Genomic DNA, 18,693 nt, shown 5'->3' with positions numbered 1-18,693 from the left:
TTTCTTTGTAGCAATGGGGTCAAAATTGGTTGAACATGTTAGATGGAACGGTGTCTTGGAATGCTTTTTTTCATAATCATGTTTTAAATAAAGGTTATTTTTATAGAATAACTTATAAAAATTATTATTATTTTATATAATTAATTTTATTTTACAACATAATTGGTCAAGGAGTTGAGAGAAAGGTTGCGTATCTATTATTACTTAATGAGAAAACTTTATAATCGATCAGTTCATTATATCCCAAATAATAGCTCCTAATATGTGAGTGACACGTAGATATTTTAGATTAGTCCTCATGTAGCCGCACATAGGGGATTTGAAATTCTCAGATCGATTCCCACCCTTCACACGGAAAGAAATCTTTTTCAAAGCGTCTCTTCTCCAGACCAACGCAATGCACTGCCTTCTCCACTACAAGCCTCTTCTCCAGAGCATCTTCTTCTCCAGTGAGCTTGCCCCCCCGCACGGCCTTCTCCAGAGCGAAGCCTCCCTCTCTGCACAGGATCGACTTCCTTCTCTGCTTGTTTGAGTGCAAGTATATTTTATGCCCAGGAATCAGGATCGTCTACTGCTTGTTTGAGTGCAAGTCTCAGCCTGACATTTTCACTTTAAGTGCATCCCTCTATCTCAGCCTATGTTAACACATAAAATAAATAATAAAATTTATTTTTTCTTATCAACATAAAATTTTAAAATAAGTGATGATTTTAATTTTACAACCTGGCATTCTATCAAGCAGGTGAGGAAAACTAAAAATGTATAGAATTTAACCACAAAATGTTCAATTAACGGAATGAATTGGGCTTAAAACAAAAAATGGGCTTGCACTCCTCACAAAAATATTGAATGTGTTTTGTTAAGGAGTCAATGTTCAAATTCAATTCATTTGTTTCGTAAATTCTACTTTATAATCAATTCACTTGTTTAATAAAGAGAAATACTCTAACTATAAAATGATTATACAAAAATAATCTCACACACTGATATGTCTTGATATGGTCTATCAGATTGTAAAATTAATAGTTGTTGAGTTCATATACGTAGAAATGATTAGAGAGGATTTGCAAGATTTTCAAAACTAAAGGGTCTGAATGGGAAAGATAAAAGAATACCTGATGAACACCCAGGCAAAAGTTTTCTGAATGGGGCTCAAATCGATTTCTGGTAGGGGAAGATGTGTTTCATCATGTAGCATAATGAGTATTATAATTTCTATGGAACTGCTGATGTGGCAGATGGTTATTGGAGGGCTGTTAATATCTCAGTGTCGGATGGACGGCTGCAAAGCGGTTTTGATTCTAAATATCAACCATAAACTTAATTGGGACTAGGGTAGAATAACAAAAAAGTCAATAGGCAATGACAAATGCTCTCTGTGCCGATAAGATTTTCATTTAATTTGTTAGTCAGGTTAATTTAATTGGTATTCATTTCTCCCTTTTTTTTATTAGACTTTCTTTCTTTTTAAAAAATGTAAATGATATTTAATAAAATTGGGCTTTAAAGGATTTGAAAACAGGGATTCAGATGTTTTATTCTAACTCTATAGTATATAGTGGACAAAATGTAAATAGTTTATTTTATAATATTGAAAAAGAAACCTTAAACATCATCCAAAGATCAAAAAAATACATCATAACAACAAAATGATCAAAATACCAAAAAATCTCCTTAGCCCTGATAAATATAATGCCACGTGACCTTTTTCTAATTACTTTTTTGGTAAGTTTGGCATGCCTTGGTTGGTCCTTTTACCTCTATATATAGACACAAAACAAAGCTACACCCAATAGTATTATCATTTCTATTAAAATTATGTCCACACTTCAATCACCTTCTTCTACTAATGTTCTTGAACACCTGGAAGAAGATGGACCAAGTCAAGAATGCAAAGACGTCGACATATCTTCCCTGCCAACAGATAAAAGCCATCTCAGTGAGTACCATGGATTCTGGATCCCAACTTGGTCTATGTCAGGAGTTATAGCATTTTAAAAACACATTCAAGCTCGCGACACCAATATCCTATTGGTGACCCCTCCTAAAGCCGGATGCGTTATTCAGACCTTCAAGAACATCCTTTGCTCACAAACAACTCTCATGCTCTTGTGCCAATACCAGATTCACATATCTACAATAAAAAAGTGGTTCCAGATCTCGACTCTTTTGCATCTCCAAGACTCTTTTCAACTCATTTACCTTATGCTTTGCTACCAACATCTGTGAATGACTCAACATGTAAGATTGTGTATGTATGTAGGAACCCTAAAGATAATTTTGTGTCACATTGGCACTTCATGAATAGGGTTCATTCAACCATCGACTCACTTGAAGAATATTTTGATAAGTTTTGTATGGGAGTGAGTCTATATGGTGCCTATTGGGATCATGTTTTGAGCTGTTGGAAGGAAAGTATAGTAAAAGCAGCTCAAAAGATACTTCTCTTGAAGTATGAGGAAATGAAAGAGCAACCCACCATCGATTTGAAGAGGATAGATGAGTTCTTGGGATGTCCATTTTCTCCAGAAGAAGAAGCAAAAGGTACAGTGAGTGATATTTCAAAGTTGTGTAGTTTTAATAACATGAACAACTTGGATGTGAATAAAAGTGGAAGGTGGCGTATCCAAGATCATCACACGATACTATTTAGCAAGGGCATAGACAACTCGGCATTTTTTCGCTGAGGCAATAGTGGGGATTTGGTAAATTACTAAACACCTCAGACGGCAGAGAGATTAGACCATAATATAGAAGAAAAATTTCATGACACTGGATTGAAATTTTAAGTCTTTTAAGTTACATTATTCTTATTATTTTTTTTAATCGGTCTTTTAAGTTACATTATCGTTATCATCAATTCCTATTATGTACTAAATGTATTGATGTTTTTTAATTAGCAGACATTTAGTCAGCAAAGTAATTAAATGTGTTGTATTACTCTCAACGCTGGCTGGTGTTGACGGTTGGTTATAAAATGAGTTTGCTGTATAAATATTGTCAACAGTTATATATGTTGAGATTTGTTTGGAGATTAAAATAAAGTTGTATGTACTAATATTATTGTCAATTAAAAGATGGAAAGTCCAAACGATATTGTTATCTACAGTACATGATCAGAAGAGCTCTTTAGGCCTCATTTGTTTTCACAACTCCTCTTAACTCATCTCATCTAATCTAATTATTACAAATTTTTCAAATTTTCATATAAAATAAAATAAACAGTTCAACTTTTTCAAATCCTAAAATAAAAAAAAATATTAAAAATATATGTTCTAATAATATTTTAAACTTTTAACTTTAATCTCAACTCAACTCATCTCATCTCATCTCATATGTGAAAACAAATAAGGCCTTAATTTGTATATCCAAAGATGCTACTTATTAAAAAAAAAGTATATCCTAAGATGCTTGTCATATCAAGTGCTCGTTCAAGACACACTTGTAGTCCGATCATGCTATTCAACTACAAAACTATAAAGTATATCCTACATGAATCTCTGTACCGATGCTGTTTTCATTTAATTTGTTTCTCAGCGTATATTCAAGTTTCTACCCTTTTTAGAGAAAATGAAAAAAGTTTATATTTAATTAAACAGGTTTACTGGGTTAGGACTTCAAGTTGCATCACCATAATCGCAGCTACATACCATGTGAACGTCTTTATAATTGTGTCTTTGTGATGAAATATCGTGAGCAGAGTAAATGCAAGGCATTACTGTCCACGTGCACGTTGGCATGCGCTTGGTAAAATAAATATATAACAATATTGTCAATCTATGTGTTGACATACAATCAGTAAAGCCCCCAATTAAAAGCCCATGCTAGCTTTAGAATGGGAGAAGGATGACTTGTACTATTTTAACACAGGATACAAGAATTCAACTTTGCATGGCACTACAAGATGCATTTTACAGTAAAAACGAAAATAGAAAAATAGATGTCATAATGGTTGAAGGTTAATCATACCAACTCAATCAAAATTTGATTCCGCTTCTATTGTAGGCAGCAAGACCTCAATGGATTTTGCATAGTGGTGAAACTGCAACCAGCCATACAGCATTGGACCATTTTCAGTTCAACAAATATGGAAGTCACAGTTACCAAATCAACTGACTTGGAAAAAGCAAAACAAGCAAGAATATAAGTTTTGTTTTTCAAATTCCTCATTGAGAATGAAAAAATCAGTGACAGAGCTTGATCTAGTTATATTTAAGATGCTCAAACACAGGCATTTGGAAATCCTAGGCTCTACTTGGTTAACGTTTATTGTTTTGATATTCAAAAAGCTATTGTTTTCAAGACTTTTGCTATTTATAAAGTGTCTCGTTTGGATGTTAAGATGAGATGAAAAATATGTGAATATTGAAATGATTTGTGAATAGTAGTGAAATAATTTGATTTAAGATATTTTATGAAATTTTGGGAAAGGAGAGAAAAAAAATTGAATAAAAATATTAAAGTTAAAATATTGTTAGAATATAATTTTTTTAATATTATTTTTGTTTTGAGATTTGAAAAAGTTGAATTATTTTTTGTGTTTTGTTTGGAAGTTTGGAAAAATTATAATGATTTGGTAATGATTAGATGGAAAAGTTGCTGATTTGAAATTAAAAAATGTGTTTGCATAATATTTGGAAGTTGAGATGAGATCTCAACATCCAAACCAGGCCTAGAGAAGCATTTTGTCAGGAATGTCTTTGAAAAGTTCCTAAGAGCATTGTTAATAGTCAAAAATTAAAAACAAAGCCTTCCGTAGTAAGTTGAAACCTAGCATGTTTCTTTTACGAATTCGATTTAGTAAATTCCCCAGAATTCATAAAATTCCAGTTATTCCTTCAAAGGACTTCAACTCCTTAGAAAGGATTTGGACACTGTCTATAGGATTTGGATTCCCTAGTGTTATTGACCAAACTATGGGGCCTAAAATGGGATAGAGATAAACACATGAAGTAAACCCTATAGCATTTATGAGCATGTAATGCCACCCAAGAAATTCACTCGGGCAGCTATAAATACTTTAGGGTCTACATGTTTATATCTCTCACTCACTCCAGGCCATACAGTTCCCAAACTGGGGATCTAAATCATGTTTATATGGAAGGGTACGGTGCAAGTTTCAATTTCATAAGAGACAGACATACACACAGAGAAGGGAATCTAATAAAGTGCACCTCTTTCACAATCTCCTCAGATTTTTTAATTAACTCCTGCACTTTAGCTGCTCCAGATTCTTTTACTGAATTAGCCCTTGAATTTATAGCATCCACCTATAAATTACAGCATAGAAGAAACTGAAATATTTGACAGCTTCATATGAAATGGCTTAGTCCAAGATTAAAAGGAGAAGCAAATTACCTCAAAAACCACAGCTTCAACATTCCTTTGTCTAGCTTCTAGATCACGTCTCCTAGATTCCACCTCCAACTTAGTATTATTGAACTCTTTCGTAGCCTCCTCGCATTTTAGATCTCTTTCCTTCTCCAACTGCTTTCTTAATTCATCCAACTGTTCAACTGGGGATGAAGAAGAAAGGTTTCAGCTCACGAATGCTACTTCAGGAAACAACATATGAGAATGTATCCGAAATAGGAAATTACCTTTGCCTTGTCGTTCCACCAATTTAGCCTCAAGTGACTTATCCAGCATTCCCTCATCACTCAGTTTAGCCTTTAAAGCCTTGAAGTCCTTTTCAATGGATTTGGCTGAGTTTACCTATTAAAGGTGCCGATGTTATCAAAAGCCTGATCAAGAAAAGATTCAAGTATGATTCTATCTTAAGCATAGAAGAGCTTAGAACTTTTTTCTATTAATGAACATCAAGAATTCATTCAAATCACAGAAATGCCTTTCCCATGGCCAACAAAGAACCTGTCAGCTGTTACTACTCGGCTGCAAAGCACATCTAGCAACATCATATGCTCACCTGTTCTTGTATGGCTTGCATCTGGGTAAAGTGCTTGAACATTTTCTTGAACACCTGCGAAAAAGCACACAAAGAAATCATGAATTACCCTCTATTTTTAAGCTCGTATATTTTGTGTTTTTCTTCTTGCGTGCATGCATGCATGTTTACCTATATATATATATATATATATATATATATATACACACACATATATATATTTTTATTTGCATGTTTACCATTATGGAGTCTGCTAAGTCTTGGATTAATTGGCTCCCATAAATCAGAGCAGCAATACCACTGAAGGGACTAATTTCTACATTTTAGCTATTACCAATAAATGTGCGTTGTTATGTTTTCCTTGGAGTAATAGATCAGATAATTTGGCCACAAGTACAGCAAACTAACTCTGTGTTTAGCAAAACTTTGCAAAGAAATTAACATCCATATGAATGGTATGATTTTGGAATGACAATATAACTGTAACTAATTGAAAATTCTGAGGAATATATATGTGCAGGCATCTTTGTCCAGTGCAGGAAATTTCAAGCTCCCATGAATGACTGGACCCAAGTAGCACAAGTTTGATTGACTTATAATTCATAAATGACGAAGGAGATGCAACATATCCACATGAAACATGCAATTAATAGAAGTTAACATCAGATTAAATAAAGCCTTGTCTTCAGTGAAGGCATTAAATTTCTGAAGCTTTTCTGGAATAGATTGGACAAGCATTCTAAGTCCATGAACATATTTTAGGAATTACAGCAAATTTGTGTAAGCCTTCTTAAAATGTTAAAAGGTAAGAGTTCATTTACAAATGGGTTCATGAAATAAACCAGTAGGCAAGCCAATGAGAATAAATAACTAACATAGTCGTTGATGGAAGTATACCTTTGTATAAAGCTCAACAATGGCATTCTTATCCTGATAAGATTGTATTGCTATTTTTTCAGCGTTCTTTGCCACCTCCCGAGCTGATTTCTTCTCCTCTAAAGCCCTCTTTAGGCAAAGATGTGAAGAAGTTACTAACATGTTGATATGAAGTGCAGAGAGAAAAATCTTTATGTGTGAAATATAGAAACAAACACACCAAACAGAAAGAAAAAAAACATCATGTCCTTGATAGTCCAAACCGTTTAAATTCTTTAAACTACAAGTAACATAAAAAGAATCAAAATACATCATCGAAAAGCCCATCAAACGAGAATAATATCATAGAGCCCTCTATTTAAAAAATATGACATGAGATCTAGGATCATATATAGCATCCAACTTCCAACATGAATTTGTAAGTAAAACATAGGCTTGATATTCCCACAAAAGTTGTAAGATGTTTAACCCTTTATGCACAAAACTCCATATTTTTCTATAGGTAAAATAACATTTTATTGATAGAAGTTAACAGGCACTGCCCAAGTATAAAGGAGGTATACAAAGAGAACGCCTAGTTGCAAGTTATAGACTAGAAGTAGATACAAGATCATGAAAACTAGCCCAGTTGAGATCATCATATTTGCAGACATGTATATACTAATGCTGATAAAATAAAGAGTGGGTAATGGAGCTTTGCTACACATCATTCCCACATACCACCCTTATTTTTTATTTTTGAAATTTTTTTTAATTTTTTTAATTTTTAGTTTTATTCTTCCTAAACTAATTGAGTTCTTCTACTCATCATCCATATATCACACATTTGTTAAGAGAAAAAAAATATTGTGTGTGGTGTGTGGTGTGAAGATGATGAGTAGAATTGTTCTTTCCAAAAACCTCCACATTCCACTTCTTCACTTCTTGTTTTAAAGCTTTGAGTTTTCCAACCAAAACAAAACTCGGAGTACCAGAAAAATGGTATGAAGACCACCAACTCCTTACCCTATCCACAAAGCCATCATCCTCCAGCCCCATATTTTCAAATTTGAAGTACCAACGCCCTCCATTAATGCCCCCACAGTCCAAAATAATAGGACAATGATCCGATCATAACCTCAGAAGCCTCTTCTGACATAAATCTAGAAAATGAGCTTCCCAAGAAGAAGACACCAAAAATCTGTCCAGCCTAGACCAAGCCCTCCCATTAGACCATGTAAAATCCCCACCCGCCATAATCCACAAATTGAAAAATATATGATATTTTTTTTTTGTAAGTTAAAATTCTGACTAAAAACATATTCTGTTCTTCATGCTGCAATGAGGTCAAAATTCTGATTCAAAACATAAACTAGGCCTTTTTGTTTGTGTCTCGCACATGTATCGAATAACTTTATTAAATTATATGGCTCCAAAATCTCAATATGAGCATAAATAACTCCTCTATGATATGCAATATCTTACTTCATGAGATAAAAGGCAATACCTGTAACTTTTCTGGAGATTGTACAATTTTTGAACGTAAGTTTGCATTTTCTTGAACACTTTGCACTAGAACAAACTCGGCATTGGAAATCTGGAAGAAACGGAAAAATTTGGTAACAATAGCAGGTAAAAAATAAGAATTCATAATTGAATAGCCAATCTACATGATGGGCTTAACATATAAACTTTCTTTTCAAATAGCATCATGACCTTAACTGTTAAAGCCAACTCCATGACAACAAAGGAGAACGTTTTAAATATACTGCGTATTTACTAGGACAAACTCAGACCTAGAAAAATCTGGGAAGATGTGAACAAACTCGTGAAAGCAAAAGCAAGAACAGTAATGGTTCAAAATAATTAACCTACCGCATTAGCACAAACAATCTAACAACAAGAAAATAATTATTAACTCTGGGAAAGATATAATTGTGGTTGAAGCAGATAAGATACAAACACTGCTCAAAAAATAAGTAACCCGATTGAATGGAGAAAAACTTCACCAATTACTGCTAGTGAAGGATGTAGATACCTTACTACATATGTATCATAAACATATATGCTTGTCAATATCATTATGCAGATATAACCAATCAAAAACTAAGAGTCTTTCCAATTGATTTGTCATAAAACAAAGAAATGATGAAATTGTTTCTTCAAGATTAACTGTTAAAAAGAATGATACTACCAAATTTATCATTTAATCAAACAGCAAACAATTACCTCAGCTGACCTAGCAGACCCAAAATTTGTAAATTATTCTCAAGCAATTTATTTCTTTTATCAGTAAATAATAATTTTATTAATAAGAACTAGGCATAGCCCAATTGATTTTGACCAATATATCAGCTCATTTTCAATAAACTGACCTTCTCGTCCATTTCTCCAGTCTTCTCCTTCAGCTTGCGAAAAGAAGCTCTCAATGACATCTGGTGATTGTTAAGTCCTGCAATGGTTTGACGCAATTCTTTAACTTTTGCATCTACCTCCTGAACAAGGGGCAACTCCCTCTCTCTTGCTTCATTGTAGTCCTCAATCTCTGCATTCAACTGCAATGCAAACATTTAGCATAAGTGGAAGCTTATCTTGAAGCATTTATTCATGTGTATCTATTAGAGAACCTGAGATATCTTAGCCTCCCACTCTCTTTGCTGCTCCTCCAGAAGGTTCACTTCATCCACAATTGGACGTAAAAAATCCAGTTTTGCCCGTCTAAGAATGAAAAAAAAGTATGTATAAAAAAAAGATTGAAAACAAAGGACTGAGTATTTTACAAATAAATAATTAAACTTCATTAAACTGCACAAAAGGCACATCCAGATGCACAGCGTGTATGCAAGCAAGTCCCATATCTAGAAGTTGAGAAGGTTACCAAAAACGTGAAAAGTTAAACCAATACAGCCTCAAGAGGAAGAGAGCATTAAAAGATAAAATTTTGAGCTTCTCAAACGTTCATGATACTCAGTTCATGTTTGTTCCCTTCCCTCGAAATACACTATACCAAGCAAGTAGGAACCATCTTTCACACTGCTATAATACGTGGGCTTCCTCCTAATCCTCTCCAAGAATAAAAAAAGGTTGACTACTCTTCTAGGAAAGACCCAAGCCAAAGGAACCCGTCTGAAGAAGTCACTCCACAAGCACTAGATATCTCGCAATGGAGTGAACCATGCTAAAATAGAAGACAGATGCTTCAGAGCCAACTAGACAAACTCCATTGATATGTAGTTCATTTGTAAAAGCAAACTACGTTTTCATACCTAAATGCAGCAAAATTCATCTCCTAAGCATTCAAAAAGCACGATATTTTTAATTTGCTCGTAGAATTCCCTATCTAAATGTGCATCCTCAAATCTAGAGTAACTGATAAACAATCATATCTTTATATAAGAAAATTGGCATTAACCACAGTTTCTTAATGCCAATGTGCCAATCCTCACTGTATTCATCTAAACGTCAACAATAATCAAGAATCATCTCTACAACAATTCACAGTTTATTATGCGAGACAAACTCAGTCAAAGAACTCACAATCTTTTCTTGTGTAGGTGATCAATAACTAGGTTCCTCATAAAAGCTGAAAAACTTCAAGAACAAAAAACTTACCTGTGAAGACCAAAATTGAGAATTGCACTGAGGAAAAATTCAGTCCTGTCGGTATCTGGTCTTATCAGGTCCTTGAGGGTAAATCTCTTGGGGCAATCTGTCGAGGCCAGCACCTCCTTTATCCTGTTGTACAGCTTCATGATCCGAGCAGATTCAACATGGAAGTCCGGGTTCTCAAGCTGCTCGAGCGCTGCGAACTCCAATTGCCCATGATCTTCCCTGAAGGAATCAGAAACCCCATGAAGGAAAGAGAAATGATATTTGCAGTCCTCGGATGTGCAATTCCATGCACTCCTTTGAAAAAATAGGTAAATTTGGAACTCCAAACTCACAAGAAAAAATTATTCTTTTAATAGAGGACCCCACTTTTTTCAAATGGAATACACGGAGATTGCACACCCTATAATTGTATCTAGCTACTCTTAAGGAAAAGAGCTTAGAGCTCAAGAAACAAAGTTTGAAATCCAATTTCGCCAGGAAAAAACTAGAAACTCTAATTTTCAAAGATTCCCTTTCAGATCTCAGAAGCTAAAGTAAGAAGATACATTTTTATTCTATCTGCAATTTAGGATTATTTTCCCTAATTCAGGAAGATTAGAGAACAATGAAACTATATAAAAATAAAAAGGTTGCATCAAATCATTTTTTTTTCCACATTACCACTTTGCCGGGACTTCAATTTTCACTTACATGAACAGTAAAAAATCTAAGTCTAAATTTCGGTTCATTTTCTCTGGCATTTTCACAGCAACCAAACAGACCATTAGGACCCAATTCCCATATCCACACCACCGCCAATTCACGAAAATGTTTACAGAAAAAAAAATACTGATTATAAGCTAATCAAACAAGTACAGAACTTATAAAAAAAAAATCAAACGAGTACAGAATAAAACTTCTGTGACATCTTCAATTATCTAAAAATATGCTTAAAAAACCTAAATCAAATTGTTGCGGTTTGAGTGGAAGAGAAGCGATGGGGGAAAGGGAGGAAATTACTCATGGAGAGCGTCGATGTGGAAGAGGAGACGAGTGTAGAGCTCGGAGATGAAATCCGGGTTGGGGTTAAAGAGATCGTGCTCGGATATGTTGGCGATCTGGGACTCCGACAAGATTGCCACTATCTCACCGCGCGACATGATTGGGTACTCGAACTTCGACATCTGTTAGGGGGCCGGCGGAGTGGCCAGGACTCACGGCGGCGTGGATGAAGGAGAAGCTTCGAACCCTGTAACTGAGAACTGGTGAACTGTGAGTTGAGAAGTGAAGTATCGAATCTGAAAGTGAGGTGCGCAGTGACTCTAAGCAAAACGGTGCGTGGTGGAATAAAATGAAACGGTGCGTGCTGACCAACGAAGGCTGCTTCCGCTGGGCTATTCACGCGACGTAGCAAGCTGTTCAACACTGCGTTTCATAGTGATGAAACGCAGCGTTTTATCTGGGATACAGGGGCATATCCCTGCTATCCTTTTTAGTAATTTCCTTTTTCTTACAATACGCAGACTACGAATATTTTAGGGCAGCTACTAACAACATCCTTTTAAATTGCTAAGCGAGGAAGAAGATCAGGTGGAGGCGATAAAATGAACAGAGAACTTCTTCGTCGACGTCTCGAATCCTTTAAGTACAGGTCCTCGACGCTCGACGAAGTCGTGGACCGTCTCCGTGCTAGCTACAAAGACTACAGCCGAATCAAGAAGCAACCTTTCACTACGTTTGTTCGAAAGACCTTGCAATCACTATCTCAGGAATCCCAATCGCGCTCACTGCAGCAAATGAACAAGAGGAAGAAGCGGCAGTTTAAGCCTCACTCTCCTTCGACCCCAATCCGAGGCGAAGAAGAGTACGACGTTGAAGAAGAAGTGGAAGCCAGTCGAAGTACTTCTTGGATGAAGAAACGGAGGATAGTTGCCGATGATCGGTTGCAGCGAATGGAAGATTTACATGTTAGAAGGATGAGGAGTGGGAACAACCAGCAAACGACGTCGTCTGATGATCCGTCGGAGGACGACTCGAGTTCGGACGATGAAGATGGGGCGGTGTCCACGTCGGAGGACGCGTTTTATGGAGAGAAGATGGAACCAGCACAGTTTGACGTGACGAAATCGAATTTGCTATCTGCCTATATGGAATTAAGCAGCACGGCATCGAAGAAGCCGGAAACGACCGGGGTGGAGGAGAATGTGGAATTGGAGGTTGCTAGCAAAAGGGTCAATAAGATTGAGTTGGCGGACGGGGGTAGAGGAGGGGAAGGGAAGGAGGGGACTGAGTTGTCTAAAGGAAGGAATGGTGGAGTTGAGGTGGTGAAGGGAGAGGAGGGGCCGAGGTTTAGGGATTTGGGGGGGATGGAAATGGTGCTCAAGGAGTTGAAGATGGAGGTGATCGTGCCATTGTACCATCCCCAGTTGCCGCGGTGGCTGGGGGTACGGCCGATGGCTGGGATTTTGTTGCATGGTCCGCCTGGCTGCGGGAAGACCAAACTCGCTCATGCCATCGCCAATGAGACTGGGGTTCCATTTTACAAGATTTCGGCAACGGAGGTCGTCTCGGGTGTATCTGGTATGTGCCTCTTTCGTTAAAATTCTTTGTTTTTGTTACATTGTTGATTTGTGGTTGTAAGTATTAATTAGAGTAGATTATAGTTAATGGAATTTTATCAGGTGCTTGGATTTTTGAATTGTTCGGAAATATCTACTTCAGAGTTCTGATTTTCTGGAATTTAGAATTGATTGAATATGTTACTACTGGTTTATTTGATTGGATCACTCCTGTTTCCCAAAAGGCTGATTACTGTCAAATCTTCTGCTTTTTGGAATATTTTATTAAATCTCTTCCTGCCTTTGGCTTAATCTTTTGGTGGGTTAGCTATTGTTTTTAGAAGTTAAAAACTCTATAAATCTCTCATTTGATGAATATTTCAGGTGCATCAGAAGAAAATATTCGGGATCTCTTTTCTAAAGCCTACAAGACTGCACCATCAATTGTATTTATTGATGAAATTGATGCAATTGCCTCTAAAAGGGAAAATCTACAACGAGAGATGGAGCGAAGAATAGTGACACAGTTGATGACTAGCATGGATGAATCTCATAGACTTGGACATCCGGCAGATGCTAATTCAAAATCAGAAAAATCTGAACAGAGACCTGGCTATGTTCTTGTGATTGGAGCAACCAATAGGCCTGATGCTGTTGATCCTGCTTTGAGGAGGCCTGGACGATTTGATCGTGAGATTGCACTAGGTGTTCCGGATGAAAATGCTAGGGCTGAAATTCTTTCTGTGCTTACACGCAATCTTAGACTGGAAGGTTCGTTTGATATTCTAAAACTAGCCAGGTTTACACCTGGTTTTGTTGGGGCTGATTTGACAGCCCTAGCTAACAAGGCGGGTAACCTTGCCATGAATAGAATTCTCGATGAAAGAAAGTCTCATCTTTCAGCAGAGTCTATAAATGAAGCATATAATGAAGACTGGTGGAGGCAACCGTGGTTGCCTGAAGAGATGGAAAAGCTTACCATCACAATGGCTGATTTTGAGGTGCTCTTGACTTCTTTTTATTTCCTTTGTTTATAAACACACAGGCTCTCGCACACTCTTTGATTTACGCACTTGCACACATTCCTAGGGCAATTTGTACTTGTCCCTGATTTTTAGTTGTTGCTTTCATTATCTATCCTGTCTCTTGCACACTAATTTAAGTGCAAAAGTTGAACATGTGGATGTAATAATGGAGATAATTTTTTATTGTTTTGTTTTGTTGTTATTTTTTTCATTTTGCGATTTACATCCATTACCATGGTGTATTTCACCTTTTGGTGATCAAGATCTGTCCTTCTTGCTTTACTTATGTTGAATGCCTTTGAATTCTATAAAACATAATTGCAATTTCGTTGTTTTAGTTATACGTGAAACAAGGGGTTGGGGTCGGGCTTGGTGTATTTTGGGTTGTTTTTCAAGGGTTTTTTGGGTCATTGGGGTCAATGGGCAAGGTGTTTTCTTGTATACATTAGTGTACTTGGTTACTCCTTTTTAATATATATATAATATTTTTACTTATAAAAATAAAATAAAATAAAATAAAATTGCTGGTTTGTCCTTGTCACTGATTTTCTTAAATTATTTGGTGTTTTTTAGGATGCAATTGGATTGGTCCAACCCTCGTCAAGAAGAGAAGGATTCTCTGCCATTCCTAATGTAAAGTGGGACGATGTTGGTGGGCTTGATTCCTTAAGAAAGGAGTTCGATCGGTATATAGTTCGGCGTATAAGATTTCCAGAGGATTACGAGGTATTTATTATTTATATTTTCTCAATCAAATATATATCTCTCTTTCTTTGTGTGTGTGTGGAAATGGACATCATTGAAATTCTGATTACTATCTAATTTTGACTGTTGCATTTGAAGCAACATTAGCATTGTCATAAGCCCTGTAATATTTTGGAGCTTCATATTTTGTACCCTTAAAGTGTTTTGTATCCTTAAAGTATTTTGTATCGTTAAAGTGTTACTTCTTGACGATCCCTTAAATTTGGGCTCTTCTTAATTGGTTCGAGCCAAATGTCTGATCATGTCATGAATTTATCTCCTTCAGAGATTTGGGGTGGACTTAGAGACAGGGCTTTTGTTATACGGGCCTCCAGGTTGTGGCAAAACACTGATTGCCAAAGCTGTGGCTAATGAGGCAGGAGCCAATTTCATTCACATCAAGGTCATTCTCTTCGATTTTCCATTTCCCTTCTGTATATTTATGTTTTTTAATCTTTCTCTTATGATATTGTAGTTAAGGCATTGATACAATGAGCATCCAGTTGCACTTCATAAAAACAATAAATGTATTCCTTTACTTACAAATAAATAAATAAATGGATTCCTCTTTTGTGTTTTTGCTGAAGTTCGAGTTCAAATTCTTACTATGGTGTTCGGGTTTTTTTGTTGATGGTTAGGGCCCTGAACTTTTGAATAAATATGTTGGAGAAAGTGAACTGGCAGTTCGGACATTATTCAGCCGTGCAAGGACGTGTTCACCATGCATACTTTTCTTTGATGAGGTTTGTGGTTCTCTGTGCATGCTAAATGTTTATTATTCCTGTTATGTTGATGTCATTGCCATTTTGAAACTATAAATGTTGTATCATTGTCTCGAGTCTGGATGGTAGGACTGTCCACACTCCCCCATTTCTTTCTCATCTCTTAGAATCATTTTCATCCACATTGCTTGTCCATTATCAATGCTACCTCATTAGTGTACGATGTCAATTCCTCATTTCCCTTGGACCCTTGCTGTTCTCTTTCTCTCTCATTTAAGACACCCCTAATTCCAAGAAAGTCTCATAATCCCCTCGAAAGGAAAAGCAGAATTATGATCTCGTGATGAACTTTGTTGTGTGTATTATTCGGGTGTGGGGGGGGGGGGGGGGGGTGTTTCTACAAGAAGGGAGAGAGGAAATTATCATAATCAGTTTATGATGCCCTGACATCCTATCCATTCACTTTAACATCATTGGACATAAGCGAGTATTTGTCCGACTCTTTTCCAATGATATTGAAGAATTAAATTTGATTGACCCTTGAAAGTTGTTTCTTCTATTGGCACATCAAGTTCTTCAGTAATCATGGTCTTAAGTTTCTCTGGAAAAGGAGGTTGAAGTTTCATTTGTCCAACTATCAATTTGAATCTAAGAATTCATGGTGTTTTTTCTAAAAATACTGTAAACCCAAGTCATTTTTCAGCACGAGTTAAGTTAGCATCATATAAAAGCTTTGTAACGGAAACAGGACGTCAAAAGGTCACAGCATCACTCATTAGTTCTATTGCTTCATAGATTGAATGTATCTTTCTGAATATATTAAGTTGACCCCGAATAGTCTATGTTTTACTCTTATCATCCTTTCATATTTGAAACAAATGCAAGTCACTTGGGTTGTTCTTGGGAATTGCATGATAAGGGATATTAAATGGCTATGGATATATCATATGTGGAGTTGGTGCTAAGCAACTGGTTATATCACAGCATCATTTCATCAACTGCTTTTTTTTTTTTTTTTCCACATACTATTGATCAACTTCAATGGATCAAATCAATTGCAATCTTGTGTTTAAAAATAGCAACTGGATCTTGTTGCAAACAACACGATTTTTAACATCGGTGTCTTGATGAGGTTTCCATTCATTATACATTTTTTAATGGGTTATGCTGTGGTCCTTAATTTTGTCGTGATTATTTTTTGATGATCAATACAAAGAACATTCGATGGGAGAACTTAGGGATTTTTTCTTTAGTTCTTTGTGTCTGTGGGCTAAAACTCTTGTAATGGATGATGTTAACTTCCTGAATTTGTATTAGCTTTTCTTTTGTTTTTAGAGAGATGTAGGTATTTCCTTTGTATATGTCATGTGTACTTGGGCTTTGCCTATTCTTGGGAATAAAGTTTCTTATTAATTATAAATATATATTTTTTGAGAATTTTGTTTCTTCCCCCATGATTTGCAGGTGGATGCCTTGACAACAAAGCGTGGTAAAGAAGGGGGATGGGTTGTCGAGAGATTACTGAACCAGGTCAAATAATTTCTTAAGAGCCTGAACATAATCCTACTGCTCTACTCAATACGTTTTTTGTTTAGCAATTTATGTTCCAATATTGATAAAATTAACCTCATTGTGTACAACTGCAGTTACTTATAGAGTTAGACGGTGCAGAGCAGCGGAGAGGTGTTTTTGTCATCGGTGCAACAAATAGGTAAATCTCATTGTTTAATATTCTTCAATGCATTCTAATGATTACCTTCTTATTAATTCCTTTGTGTTGTCATTTATGCTGGCAGACCAGAGGTGATGGACCCTGCTGTCTTACGGCCTGGTAGATTCGGTAAACTTCTTTACGTTCCTTTGCCCAGTTTGGATGAGCGTGGGCTAATATTGAAAGCGCTTGGGAGGAAGAAGCCTATTGATGCCAGTGTGGATTTGAGTGCTATTGGGCGAATGGAGGCTTGTAAGAATTTGAGTGGAGCCGATCTTGTTGCACTGGTTTGTCAATGCTGAATAGATCTTTTTTTATATAATGTTGAAATTGATCATTTGTTTGTATGTTCTTGGGGGGAGTGGGGATGGGTGTATAGGGGTTTTGCACCAAACATCTAAATTTCTACTAATGACAGATGAATGAGGCTGCAATGATTGCTCTTGAAGACAAACCAACATCAACTGAGAGCACTCCTTATGCAGCTCCATGGACCATCAAGATGACACATTTTGAGCAAGCTCTGACTAAAATCTCTCCTTCCGTGTCAGACGAGGTATGATTTGGTCTCTGCTTATTAATATCGGGTGCAAGGATACTTGAGTCACTAACTAGGCCAATTCATTTTTTTGGTACTCCTTTTAACATGTCTTCCATTGTTGAAGCAGCAAAAACAATACTACAAGATTTTATCCGAGAGCTTAAAGGCAGCATGAGAAGAATCATTATTCAGTTTTTTTCAGCGACATAGTCGAGGATGAGACAGTCCACTTACTTTTTAATGATAGGAAAAATTGTATACAAAAGAAGCAAAGTTTTGATGTCAAAAGTGAATATTTTCTTCCCATAGGTTTTAGTTTTAGTTTTATAGTAGCATCCAAGAAAGTCTCCACATCTCCCAGCTCCCACCATAGGGGGACTTTTTTATTTTTGATAAGTAAAAATATTATATATATTATATAGATATATATATATGTCAATAGTAGTAACCAAGTGGGTGAAGAATTTTTGTCCTGATGGAAGCTCCAGAAATTTTTGAATAGTTGAGCCATTTCGAATGCTAGGATTGGATGACATTCTTCTGTTTTGGTGTTTTTATGTTTTTGCTCTATTTATTTGCGTTTTTGGTTAATCTAAACCTAATTAACATCATCGAAGATATCTCCTGCTCAACCTACTACCCAACCATTCGAGGAGATGCCTCAAAGATAGATCAGAGAATTGAGAGTGCGCTAAAACTTGATTGTTACAGGGCACAAGCGACTGGGTTTTGCCATGTAAACCTCAGAATCAGATTATGACAACCTCAATATTTAAAACCTTGGAAGAGAGCAAAATAGGTATTACAACTTTGGTTTGCTCGAACCAATTAAATACATGCACATGCGGCGAGCGCGCAGAAGAGATCCCAAAATTGTGGTAACATTTTCTCATTGATTTCATTTTCTTATACCATACATCTTCCTTTAGAACTGCACTAACATTTCATAGCAAAAGAAAAATACTAATAAAACAAAAAAGAATAACGAAAAGAAAATATGACGTTTTAAGGAAATATGGCCGAAACGAACTCACAAAGTTC

At 36.1% G+C, this 18,693-nt stretch overlaps 2 protein-coding genes and 1 pseudogene across 7 annotated transcripts; 2 read left to right on the top strand and 1 right to left on the bottom strand.

Annotated features, from left to right (window-relative positions):
- Window positions 1-502: 502 nt before the first annotated feature.
- Window positions 503-11,668, bottom strand: LOC121241112 (kinetochore protein NUF2 homolog). 6 transcript variants are annotated; one of them, XR_005935659.1, is made up of 13 exons: window positions 11,372-11,668; window positions 10,373-10,591; window positions 9,388-9,478; window positions 9,136-9,315; window positions 8,268-8,357; window positions 6,803-6,910; window positions 5,927-5,980; window positions 5,601-5,715; window positions 5,359-5,516; window positions 5,175-5,270; window positions 3,970-4,042; window positions 1,838-1,914; window positions 549-597 (listed from the first exon to the last, which is right to left on the bottom strand). XR_005935659.1 is itself a non-coding variant. In XM_041138729.1 (12 exons), exons 1-11 carry the CDS (start codon window positions 11,533-11,535, stop codon window positions 3,974-3,976), a joined length of 1,344 nt encoding a protein of 447 aa, XP_040994663.1. In that variant the 5' UTR covers window positions 11,536-11,668; the 3' UTR covers window positions 503-597; window positions 3,970-3,973. The 6 variants fall into 6 exon arrangements, 5 of the variants coding, with proteins under 5 accessions (XP_040994663.1, XP_040994666.1, XP_040994664.1 ...); XM_041138729.1 differs by lacking the exon at window positions 1,838-1,914 and having other exon boundaries at window positions 503-597; XM_041138732.1 differs by lacking the exon at window positions 1,838-1,914 and having other exon boundaries at window positions 554-615.
- Window positions 2,055-2,789, top strand: LOC121241484 (annotated as a pseudogene).
- A 74-nt stretch (window positions 11,669-11,742) lies between the features above and the next one.
- On the top strand, window positions 11,743-18,185 carry LOC121241111 (cell division control protein 48 homolog C-like). Its single transcript, XM_041138727.1, has 10 exons — window positions 11,743-12,931; window positions 13,294-13,910; window positions 14,508-14,660; window positions 14,965-15,081; window positions 15,317-15,421; window positions 16,865-16,930; window positions 17,047-17,111; window positions 17,197-17,398; window positions 17,530-17,667; window positions 17,780-18,185. The coding sequence occupies exons 1-10, from the start codon at window positions 11,956-11,958 to the stop codon at window positions 17,825-17,827; spliced, it is 2,487 nt and encodes an 828-aa protein (XP_040994661.1). The 5' UTR covers window positions 11,743-11,955; the 3' UTR covers window positions 17,828-18,185.
- The last annotated feature ends 508 nt before the right edge of the window (window positions 18,186-18,693 follow it).

The sequence above is a fragment of the Juglans microcarpa x Juglans regia genome, chromosome 7S, assembly GCF_004785595.1.
Source record: "Juglans microcarpa x Juglans regia isolate MS1-56 chromosome 7S, Jm3101_v1.0, whole genome shotgun sequence".
Lineage (NCBI taxonomy): Eukaryota > Viridiplantae > Streptophyta > Magnoliopsida > Fagales > Juglandaceae > Juglans > Juglans microcarpa x Juglans regia.
The sequence above is the reverse complement of the archived record's forward strand: the minus strand, read 5'-3'. Positions and strand labels throughout refer to the sequence as shown.

What these genes read in the sequence shown, in the direction of transcription:
- LOC121241111 (XM_041138727.1), top strand. Translation starts at nt 11,956, where the DNA reads ATGAACAGAGAACTTCTTCGTCGACGTCTCGAATCCTTTAAGTACAGG. An exon ending in CCAATTTCATTCACATCAAG is followed by an intron (nt 15,082 to 15,316) that starts GTCATTCTCTTC and finishes GTTGATGGTTAG; the next exon opens with GGCCCTGAACTTTTGAATAA. An exon ending in GTCATCGGTGCAACAAATAG is followed by an intron (nt 17,112 to 17,196) that starts GTAAATCTCATT and finishes TTATGCTGGCAG; the next exon opens with ACCAGAGGTGATGGACCCTG.
- LOC121241112 (XM_041138729.1), bottom strand. Translation starts at nt 11,535, where the DNA reads ATGTCGAAGTTCGAGTACCCAATCATGTCGCGCGGTGAGATAGTGGCA. An exon ending in CTCAATTTTGGTCTTCACAG is followed by an intron (nt 9,479 to 10,372) that starts GTAAGTTTTTTG and finishes TTTCATTCTTAG; the next exon opens with ACGGGCAAAACTGGATTTTT. An exon ending in GGTGGAACGACAAGGCAAAG is followed by an intron (nt 5,517 to 5,600) that starts GTAATTTCCTAT and finishes CTTCATCCCCAG; the next exon opens with TTGAACAGTTGGATGAATTA.